This window comes from Lactuca saligna, chromosome 4 (genome assembly GCF_052625555.1).
Source record: "Lactuca saligna cultivar CGN05327 chromosome 4, ASM5262555v1, whole genome shotgun sequence".
Taxonomy (NCBI): Eukaryota; Viridiplantae; Streptophyta; class Magnoliopsida; order Asterales; family Asteraceae; genus Lactuca; species Lactuca saligna.
The window spans coordinates 82,584,479-82,596,572 of NC_136420.1; the positions used below are offsets into that span (position 1 = coordinate 82,584,479).

General features: G+C 36.0%; 1 protein-coding gene across 1 annotated transcript; it reads right to left on the minus strand.

Annotated features, from left to right (window-relative positions):
• Positions 1-11,126: 11,126 nt before the first annotated feature.
• On the minus strand, positions 11,127-11,573 carry LOC145039818 (uncharacterized). Its single transcript, XM_078987825.1, has one exon. It carries the CDS (start codon positions 11,571-11,573, stop codon positions 11,127-11,129), a length of 447 nt encoding a protein of 148 aa, XP_078843951.1.
• Positions 11,574-12,094: the final 521 nt, after the last annotated feature.

Sequence of the window (12,094 nt, forward strand, 5' to 3'; positions counted from 1 at the left end):
GTGAGTTCATACCCCTTAAACAACCTTTTAAAATGCTTTTGCATGCTTTTAAATACTTTTATGGGGGGGGGGGGAATACAAGTTGAATATCATAGTTATTATATCAATCACATGTGATTAATAACTATCAAACAGATGGATTTATTATACTTTCAAACTGTTTTATCAAACCAACTACTTTTAAATCATTTTATAAACTGACATCAAGTCATGATTATTTTATTGTTTCAAACCCTTTAAATGTGTTACAAAACCTCCTTTTCACCTATGTATTCATAGAAACCATGTCTATACACATATATATATATATATATATATATATATATATATATATATGTATTTGATAGGAGGGCTGTGACTTCGGCTCCAACACCTTGTATAGCAAAGGTGTATAAACTAACATGGACACTTCAAACTACATTACTAGCAAACTATAATAGGTATAGTTTGGTAAATACTACCTACAATTCCTAGTACAAATGGAACATACAAGAGTCAGTTCATTCATGACTCTATACAAATATATTACATACTATATGAAGAGATACTATTACATACTATATGGAGAGATACTATTACATACTATAAGAAGAGATACGATTACATACTATATGATGAGACACTATTACATATTATATGAGTAGATATTGTTATATATGTACGGGACTAACCATTCTACACCCAACTATTAGCTACAGAGGGAAAATGCACATCGACGGATGTCTACGGTTAATACTATTCGGCAAGTTACTCTGCCATATTTATCCTAGTACCAAAGGATAATACTTACATGATTATATAATGTTCCCTTTTACTTTTATTATGTGACACATTCACATAAACGATGAAGTAGACTATATTTTGATAATAATAGTTACATGGGGAAAAACCGTCATTTTTACAATGATACATACTTTCAAAATAGTTGGGTCTTGGTAGAAGACTAAATGTTATACTAGTAGGAAATATAGGATTTCCTAGGGTTTTCACACTTATACGAACTGTTTCATCAAACATTTACAAGGCTTTTCCTTACAGTTTTACAAATCAAAGACATTAAAATACTTATGAATTCACCAGCTTAAATGCTGATCTATGCTTTCAAAATAACTTGTATTTTCAGGTCATCAGTAGACAGGTATCGGTGACAGGTTTTTGAGAAGACGGAGCTCAGACAAGACTCGTCTTTTATCATTCATTTTTGGTGTTTATTACATTACAAAGAACACACATGTATTAAAATTATATATTTAATGCAATGGATGATGTTTGTTTACTTGTTTACTATTACTGTGTTGTGATACTATACATGACGTCCTCCGCCCCAGAACGTTTTCGCCGTTCTCGGTTTTGGGGTGTGACATTTTGGTATCAGAGCATTGTTTATAATGAATTGAGTATATCAACCAATAAAAGATATACTAACTATAAACACAATGGGATTAAAACATTCTGACCAAGAGTTTATACTTTTAAATAATAAAATATTTAACTAAGTATACATACCTACATTCATACTATAATCAGTGTCATAATGACAAATACAAAAGTATTAAGATTGTTGAATATCACAAGTAAGCTCGGGGATGTATGGTCAGTCCTGGGAGTGGCATAGCCTAATCAACTATGCTGGTCCGATGAGTGATTAGCATATGCCCAAGAATGGTTGTGATGTGGCAACAAGTCTAAAAACTTACCAACACTATTACAATGAGAACCTTAGAACAAAAAATAACTTAAAATACTATAGGAGTATTTCGTGTTACTATAAATATCTTAGCTAGTACGTCTCTTAAACTAATTCTTTCACCCCTACTTCTCGCGTAGATAACATGGCTAGATTCCATCATCACGGCGACCCATACTTTCCACCCCACGACAATGCTGGATGGCTTGAAGAAGAGCCCGAAGATGAGCATCCTATCCCTTTGGATGACCACCTCGTAGAAGGCTTCTCGGATGGATCTAACTCTGAGCCCGAAGTCAACAACCTTACCCAAGTAGGTCAAGCCCCGAATAACAACCCCTGACCCGTGTTTCAAGGTCCCACACCCTTGTGGGAAACTAACTTCAATCGCTAGAGCGATGAACAAGGTTGTAACGCCCGTAGATCCGGGCTAGTCAATTTAGAGGCAATAAGTGTCGAAAATGACTTTTCAGAAAAATATTATTTAGAATAAATAATCTTAACCAAGTTGTAGTATATATTACAAGGTTTCCGTACATATAAAGACCACCGAAATCCAAGTTATAACAAAGAAGTTATGACCTGTCGAAGTTTCGCGACGGAACCGACACGATACCGGGAAACGTAAATAGTGAAGTTACGATAGAGCGAGATTTAGCCTTAGAGATCTAAATGAAAGTCGTAGAATACATTAAACCGAAAGCTTCCATCAAAAGAACGCCCAAATCTGACTTCATATGAGGAAGTTATGATTTTTCGAAGTTTCAGATTAGTAGTGTACAACCCGAAATTAGATCGAGCGGTTTTTAGCCGACACAACCTAAACGAGAATCGAATATCTCGTTATTAGTATCGTAACGATAAAAAGATAGACGAAAATGAACATCAGATGAAGAAGTTATTAGATTTTAACGGACCAATCCTGTCCCGGCCTGTTAAAAATATAACTTTAAAAATAAAGTCAAAATTAGCCGACGGAGTCTAAACGAAAGTTGTAAAATACGTCTTCACCTATGCGTGGATATAAATAACGTCAAAAACGGAGTTCGTATGAAGGAGTTACAAACTATGATAGCATATTTACGTATTAAAATAAAGTATAAATCATATATACGTACACACAAATCAATTAGTATAAATAAGAGCCTTGGGCTCTCATATTTCTTGCAGCATTCTCTTGATTCAAGAGTCTTTCTCTCCTTATCTTCGAGCATTTCGGTCCCTCGTGATTTGAATTCTTTTTCTGTAGTTTTAGTATATTAAGGTGAGCGCTGAAGCGCTGCATGAATCTTTCTTAGAACAATTCAGCAACGAAGTTCTGCCCCTGCAGAGTCCGACTCCTAGCTAAAATTCCCTTGTAAGTAAGTTATGCTTACCCTATTTTAAATATAGTTTATATTTAAAATTAGTATTGTCATTATAAATTTATAATAAATATTTGAGCTATTATTATGACTTATATAAGTGTCGTTATAATATCTTTTTAACTACTCGCGGTACGGGGAATCTGGTTTAAAGGCCCGCATAGGGTTGTTGGATTTCAGAAGTGCTATATGCCAAAATGGTCCTGCCCTCCGGTGTTTTATGTCTGGCCCCTGTCTGTACATAGTGGTTGGAAATTATTGTTTAAACGCTTATATAATAATAATAATAAGACTAATAATTAGTCACGGTAAATATTAGACTAAAATCTAGTGGTAATAATACTAGGTTTCGTAGAAGGAAATTATTTTAAAATAAACGAAGCGTTGTCCGAGTACCGAGTCATCACCTTCTGAGGTGAGTGCATAGTTACTTTCATCTTACACATAGATATGAAGTATTTTATATAAACTACGTGCTATGTGTGCATATTATCTGAATACTTGCTGTCTATGCTGGATGAACGTTTTTTTTATACATGTTTTAAATGATTTGAACAGTATACGTATTTTAAATATACAAGTACATTGGGTATGAGATGGGTAGATGAATGATGAGAGATAAAAGATGATGTGAGTAAACATTGGCAGCTATAGACTTAGTGCCTAACAAATAACATCAGCAGCTATGGACTTAGTGCCTATTGGACAAACACTGGTAGCTATGGACTTAGTACCTGTTAGGAATTGGTAGCTATGAACTTAGTACCTATTAGATAAACACTGGTAACTATGGATTTAGTACCCAACAACTATTGAATTAGTGAACGAGCATTGACAGCTAATGATTTAGTGCCAGTCCTATAACTCTAGAAGCAAATGACTTCAGAATGAACGAATGCAGGATAGATGACTCTTAGGATAGATCCTTAAGAGTAAAGAAGATAATGGGGATGGGTAATTGGGTCGATTGTTTGATTGTTTAAACATAATAATTATATTATTGTGGGTTAAAAACCCTATGTACTCACCAGGTTTCCCAACCTGACCCACTCAGTTTATTTATATTACAAGTGTTGAGATGAAGTCACATTACACTGAGAGATTAAAGAGATGTAGATCACTAGTGTAAATAAATGTAAGTTCTTTTTATGCTTATGTTTCTGTATTGACGACGACATCCCAAATGTTTTAAAACGAATTAAAAATACTTTTCTTCGGAAATGCTTTGATAACGTATTTATCATGTTTTCTGGGTATAAATTCCGTAACATTTTTATTAAAAGAGGTACTCTGATTTTTATAAAGCATAAACAAAGTCGGTATTTTCTGGCCGTGAAAATGGGGATGTCACAGTTGGTATCAGAGCATTAGTTTAAGTGAACTAGGTAGGAATTTGTAGGAAATTTCTAGACTTAAACTTAGAATGCTAAGAGCTGATTGTGAGATGAGTTTCTGCTATAATTTAGACACGAGCACTAGTTTATTTTAGGAAATATGCCTACAATGTTTTATGTGCTAAATGATTTATGTTATAGTTATAAAGATGCCTTATATGCTGTTATTTGTTCGGATCTATGGTCTGTTGTCGACCGTATCTGAATATCTTATGTGTTCGGGATTCTAAGCGTATGATTATGATATTAGAACTAGCATGTTACATTTCAGAGTAATAAGGAGATTTATATGTCTATCATAAATAAGATCTTTCCTATCTTAAATTCTCGTCTCGGTACACTGAACGTCTGCTTGGGTGTACAAAACAAGAGGAAGATGACAACCTGAGCCTAAGAATGTGATGGGTCATGCATCGGTCGTCGCGCCTGCACCCGAGCCTATCACAATGGCAGAAGTTCAGGAAGTGATGCGAACCATGATAAACTAAGAAAATAAAGGAAAAGAGATGGCTTACGATACTGAATAATACCTATCAGAAGATATAATAAGAGAGGTATCTTGTCGTTAGAATACGTTTGATAAAATAGGAGTACGTCTATAGAAGTAGGGTACATCTGAATGTACACATTTGATTGGCGGATGATAGAACGATTGATGTAATTCCTAAAGTTTTCCTATCGTCTGGAATGTCCATCACCAACCGAGTTGAAGCAGAATTGATGATTGAAGATATGCATGGAAGAAGTCCTAGTAGAGTCTAGGGAAATTTTTATGATTATTTGGACACACTCGTATGTGTTAAATTGTTTCGTGATTTTAGGACTTGGGGACTGCGAGACAATACTTGGGATGAGTATGAGTAGGTGTGAAAGGTAGTAGATGCATATACTACCGGAAGCACATGACTCACGCTTGGATCAGGGAAAGTCACAAGTTTACCAAGAAGCTAGTAACTGATTTTGTTTTATTCAAGTATGCCATTACCATCATTTCGGTAATGACTAAGAAGATGATTGTTATTCTGACCCTAGTGGTCATATCAAATTGAGTCTGACTACGTTGAGTATGTTATGTGGTTTAGAGAATCAAGTTCAACGTAGCGTCTGACTTAAGACGAAAGATTGAAATAAAAAGCGATTAGTAGAGGTATCACGAAAGGTTGCTTGTAGCTAGAAATGCTACCTTTTAAGATATGGTTAGAACATGAAGGAAGGTATAGTATGTTCTGGAATTTGACTCTAAAAGAGCTGAGTCCAAGCGATGCATCATACGATGAGAGGTCATTAGAACATGACCTATCAGTCTATTATGATAATCGAAGGAAGAAACTTATCTCAAGTTTGTTAAAAAAAGGAGTCTCCAATAAAGACCGAGATTGTGCCATGAAGATAATGATTTGGAAGTCTAACATGAGATGGAGAGCGGGTCGAAGATCGGGCACCTCCTGCAGTCAGTAAGTCTTAAAGTTAGATACTCATTCGAAGGAACATCAAAGTTACAGTTATTACTTAGGATGAAGAGATAACGTATGGAGTTATCATGTGAGTCCTGTTTTGTTGATGATTCCGGGATGTAATCATTCTAAGGGGGAGATAATTGTAATGCCCGTAGATCCGGCCTTAAATTGGTGGAATGGCCACGTTAAGTCATTGACTCTGGTTGTGCAAACTCGATAAGCTAGGAGAACCTGAAAGCCATGATGATGAGAGAGTAGTGTCCTTGAGGGGAAATTCAAAAGCTCGAGTAGGAACTCTGGGGTCTTAAAATGGTTGATTCTGATGTATCAACCTACTCCAATAGATTCTGTGATCTGGAAATTCTTTGCCCAAATATGGTTGGTCCTGAGAGCAAGAAAATAGAGCGATTTATTTGGGGTCTGTCGCCTCAGATACAAGAAAGTGTGCTAGCTTCAAGGCCTGCTACTTTTAACAGTGCTAAAGAACTGGCACAATCTATTATCGATCACGGAAACTACCAGAACACAACAACTGCACCACCTAATCAACAAAAGGGAAGCAACAACAACAGCAGGAAAGGTTGGAACAAAAGGAAAGAAGGGCCTTCACAAGGATCCTCAAAGAAACAACAACTAGTTACAGTAAATGTTGTTGTTGTACCTACTGCTGTCCCTACTACCCCCTACCCAGCAAAGCCTTATGTGGGTAACCTTCGGAAGTGCAACAAATGCAACTTCCACCACACCAGACCTTGCCGGGAAATGCATTGCTCCAACTGCATCAAAAAAGTTCATACTACCCGTTTCTGCAAAGATCCCGGAAAGCCAAGCACTCAAGTTCCAAATGTTGGTGTGGGCTAAACTTGCTATGGTTATGGAGAGATGGGTAACTTCAAAAGAAACTGCCCGAAGGCAGCAAATACCGGTGGAGTGGGACGAGTTTTGGCTATGGGTCACGAGGAAGCCATAGCGGATCCTACGATAGTTACCGATACGTTTCTCCTCGATAATTCATATGCATGCATACTATTCGATAGCGGAGCGGAGAGAAGCTTCGTAAGCTAGAAATTTGTTCACTTGCTTAAACAAAAACCATGTACATTAGAGGAATCATTCACTGTAGAAATGGCAAATGGGAAAACGGAAAGTACAAACTACATATACGTAGGTTGTACACTAACTTTAAATGGTCATTCTTTCCAAATAGACCTCAAGCCGGTCTCAATTAAAAGTTTCAACTTCATAATCGGTATGGATTGGTTAAGTCAAATTCGCGCTGACATCATGTGCTTTGAGGAAGCAGTTCGTCTGAACCTCCCTAACAACGAAACCCTAGATATCTACAACGAAAAATCTAGTACGAACATTCGCATCATTTCGAGTATTCAAGCTCAAAAGTGCTTACGAAAGGAAAATCATGCATTCCTTGCATACATCGTAGATACGAGTCAAGAAGTAAAGGAAATTCAGAACATTCCAGAAGTACGCGACTTTCCCAACATCTTTCCAGAGAATTACCAGGATTACCACCGCAATGCCAAGTCGAGTTCAGAATTGACTTAGTGCTAGGGGCTACCCCCGTAGCCAAATCTCCTTATCATCTGGCACAAGAGGAGATGCAGGAACTTTCCTGTCAGCTTAACGAACTTCTCAAGAAGTGATTCATTAGGCCAAGCTTCTCACCACGGGGAGCACCAGTCTTGTTCGTCAAGAAGAAAGACATATCGTTTCGTATGTGCATCGACTACAGGGAACTCAACAAACTTACCATTAAAAATCGTTATCCTCTACCCCAAGTTGACCACTTATTTGATCAACTTCAAGGAGCAAATTACTTCTCGAAGATAGATCTGTGATCCGGGTATCACCAATTGCGAGTGCTAGAAGAGGATGTCCCCAAGACAGCCTTCCGAACTCGCTATGGACACTACGAGTTTTTAGTGATGCCATTTAGATTAACCAACGCACCAGCTGTATTTATGGACCTGATGAATAGGGTGTGTCGTCCTTACTTGGATCAGTTCGTTATTGTCTTCATCAATGACATACTTATCTACTCCTGAAGTAAGGAGGAGCATACTCAACACCTACGAAAAGTTTTAGAAACATTACGATCGGAGAAGCTCTACGCAAAGTTCTCCAAGTGCGAGTTTTGGATTCGAAGAGTCGAATTCGTGGGCCACATTGTTAGCGAAAAGGAAATACACGTGGACCCTTCCAAAATTAAAGCTATTAAGAACTGGTCAGCACCAAAGACACCTACATAAATTCGTTAATTTGTAGGTCTCGCTGGCTACTACCGCAGGTTCATACAGAACTTCTCTAGTATCGCGAAACCACTTACCGCACTGACCCAGAAAGGTGTGGCCTTTGACTGGGAAGAGAAACAAGAGAAGGCGTTCCAAACACTGAAACGAGCCTTATGCACCACACCAATACTATCCCTCCCAGAAGGAATAGAAGACTTCGTGGTCTATTGCGATGCATCCAACCAAGGGCTCGGATGTGTTCTGATGCAACGAGGAAATGTCATTGCCTATGCCTCAAGATAGCTGAAGATGCATGAGGTCAATTACACCACACACGATCTTGAGTTAGGAGCAGTTGTGTTTGCTCTGAAGATCTGGATACATTATTTGTACAGTACAAAAAGTACTATCTTCACAGACCACAAAAGCCTCCAACACATCTTTGACCAGAAGGAGCTCAACATGAGACAACGACGGTGGGTCGAACTACTAATTGACTACGAATGCGAAATTCGTTATCATCCCGACAAAGCCAACGTAGTAGCTGACGCCCTAAGTAAGAAGGAATACTCTGGTCGTAGAGTCAAATCCTTGACTATGACTATCCATTCACACTTGTCCACACAAATTAAAGAGGCCCAGCTCGACGCTTTGATACCTGAAAATGTGGCGAGCGAATCCCTGAGAGGAATGGATAAGAACCTAGAAAGCAAGGGTGGTGGAGCCTTATATTTCATGGACCGGATTTGGACACCGAAACACGGTAGCTTCCGAGACTTGGTCATGACCGAGGCACACAACACTCGGTATTCCGTCCACCCAGGTTCAGATAAGATGTATCTGGACCTTAAAAAGTTATACTAGTGGCCTAACATGAAAGCAAAGATTGATACCTTCGTGAGTAAATGCCTTACTTGCGTAAAGGTTAAGGTCGAATACCAGAAACCCTCCAGTCTTTTACAGCAACCGAAGATATCTAAATGGAAATGGGAGCAGATTACTATGGACTTTATAACCAAGTTGCCCAAGACAGCGGGTGGACTTGACACCATTTGGGTCATCGTCGACAGATTGACCAAATCCGCACATTTCCTACCAATCAAAGAGATTGACAAAATGGACAAGCTAACAAGAACATACATTAGAGAGATTGTATGATTGCATGGTGTTCCCATATCCATTATCTCCGATTTGCTATGGAAAAAATAAAGGGGCCAATTTCGTTTTTTAAAGAATATAGAGAAAATAGGTTTTTAAATGCTTTAGAAACTGCAAAAGATATTGCCTTGGAAATGGGCATCGATCCAATATTTTCTAAAAAACGTGAACCTAAAATAACAAAACATTTTGATGAGATTTCATCTCATACTTCTTGTAGTGTTTCACAATCCGTGCAAGAATAATTTAAGGTTAAATATTTTATTTGTATTGTTGATCAAGCAATTACTTCTTTAACTACAAGGTTTGAACAATATCAACAATACGATAAAATATTTGGTTTTTTGTTTAATTCAGAAAAACTACATTCATTAGATGATATAACCTTGAAATCTTGTTGTAAGTCTCTTGAAACTTCACTCAAGAAAGATGAGCAGTCGGATATTAATGGAAATGACTTGTATGTTGAGTTAAAGTTACTTCTACATCTCTTGCCCAAAGAAAAATGACAACAATTGATATTTTAAACTTTTTAAAACGTGTTGATTGTTTTCCTATTACATCTATTGCTTATAGAATTATGTTGACTATTCCTGTCACTGTTGCATCTGCAAAACGAAGTATTTCAAAATTGAAGATTTTGAAGTCCTATTTACGATCTACAATGACTCAAGAACGACTTAATGGATTGACTTTGATGACGATTGAGCGTAACATGTTGGACAAAGTTACATATGAAGATGTTATTGAGAAATTTATTTCAACAAATATTAGAAGGATGATAGTTTTCATGTAGAAACCAATTTCTTTTTTTGTGTATTATTTTGAATGAAAATTTAATTTTATGTATTTGCAATAAAAAATTAAAATGTATATTTTTTTTGCTTAAATTTTGAGATATTTCGAATTTTAGGGCCAAACTTTCGTTAAATCGCACACGGTCTCTAAAATCTCGAGGTCGGCCCTGGTAACTCTATTGCTAATTAAGATTTTACATTGATTGTTTTGTATTTTTTTAATTGAACGAGTTGAGTGAATTAAAAAAGATAATGTTTCCATGTGTTGTTAGTTGACAAAGATGAAGAAAAATGAAAGAGAAAAACTGATGTGATGTTGTAGTTGGTTGAGTGAGTTGGAAAGGAATAACTCCCTACTCCCTTAGGCCATCTCCAATGATTATTCAATGGAGAGTTAAATGGGTAAAAAAAGCTTATGTGGCAGTTGAATGAATATACAAAACATTGTGGAGGGGGTTGATTGAATGGGGGGTTTAATCCCCATTCAACGGTGTTATAACTTTTTTTTTTTTCTCAATTTATTATAAAAACTTATTTTTTTCTCATTTTATTATAAAAACTTATTTTTTCTTTCTTTTTATTTATTTATTTTTTTGTTTTTCTTTCTCAATTTATATAGAAAGTAATATTAATTTTTTTTTTGCAATAAACAAACTATATATATATATATATATATATATATATATATATATATATATATATATATATATATATATATACACACTTTATTTTATTTTATATTCAATAATTTAATTTATTAACTTACTTCATATTTTTTATTCTAAACAATAAAAAATATATAAACCTTAAAAACATTTTAAAAAGATAACATCTTATTTATTATAATACAACATAGTGATATTACATATTAATAAAACGTTCCCAAATATGCTCCATTAAATCATGTCGAAGAGCATGATGTACTGCATTATCACGTAGTTCAGAGTTTCTTTGAATTTGATATTGAACTTCTTCGACAGGTCCTCGATTCACACGTATAGGAGGATCAACATCATCTGATCAATTACTAATTGCATTTCCTTCATTTTCTACGATCATATTATGTAATATAATGCATGTATACATTATATCCTTTATGTTTTTAAGTTGCCAAGATCTTGCTGGACCTCGTACAATTGCCCAATGAGATTGAAGAATACCAAATGCTCTCTCCACATCCTTTCTTGCAGCCTCTTGCATTTCTTTAAACTTGATCCTTTTTGGGTCAGCCGGATGTGGAAAATTTTTAACCATTGTAGCCCATTCAAGATATATACCATCTGCAAGATAATATCCTTTTGTGTATGTTCTTCCATTAACAGTAAAATTGCATTCAGGAGCATAACCTTGTAATACATCATTGAATAATGGTGGCTGGTTAACTACATTAATGTCATTGTTAGACCCGACAACCCTGAAATATGCATGCCACATCCAAAGGTCTTGTGATGCAATTGCTTCCAACATAATTGTTGGACAACCTTGATCACCTCAAGTATATTGACCTTGCCATGCAACAGGATAATTTTTCCAATGCCAATGCATGCAATCAATACTTCCAAGCATACCAAGAAACCCATGCTTTTCTAAATGTTTTTGTACTAAAATTTGGATGCCATTAGCTTTAGGTTTTCTCAAATAATGGATTGAATAAACCTCAATCACACATCGACAAAAGTTTTGTAGACATTCGATTGAAGTTGATTCACCAATTCGTATGTATTCATCAAAGAGGTCACCAATTGTGTCATATGCCAACTAGCGTATGACAATAGTGAATTTTTGTAAAAGGGAAAGACCATTGTTTCCTATAGCATCTTTTCTTTGTTGAAAATAAATAGAATGGTTAGAGATACCGTTAACTATTTGAACAAATATTTCTCGCCTCATTCGAAATCTTCGTCTAAATGTTTGAGGTGGGAAAACAGGATGCTTATCAAAATTTTCTTTCTAAAGACGTTTATGCCCTTCTTCACGATTTCTACCTA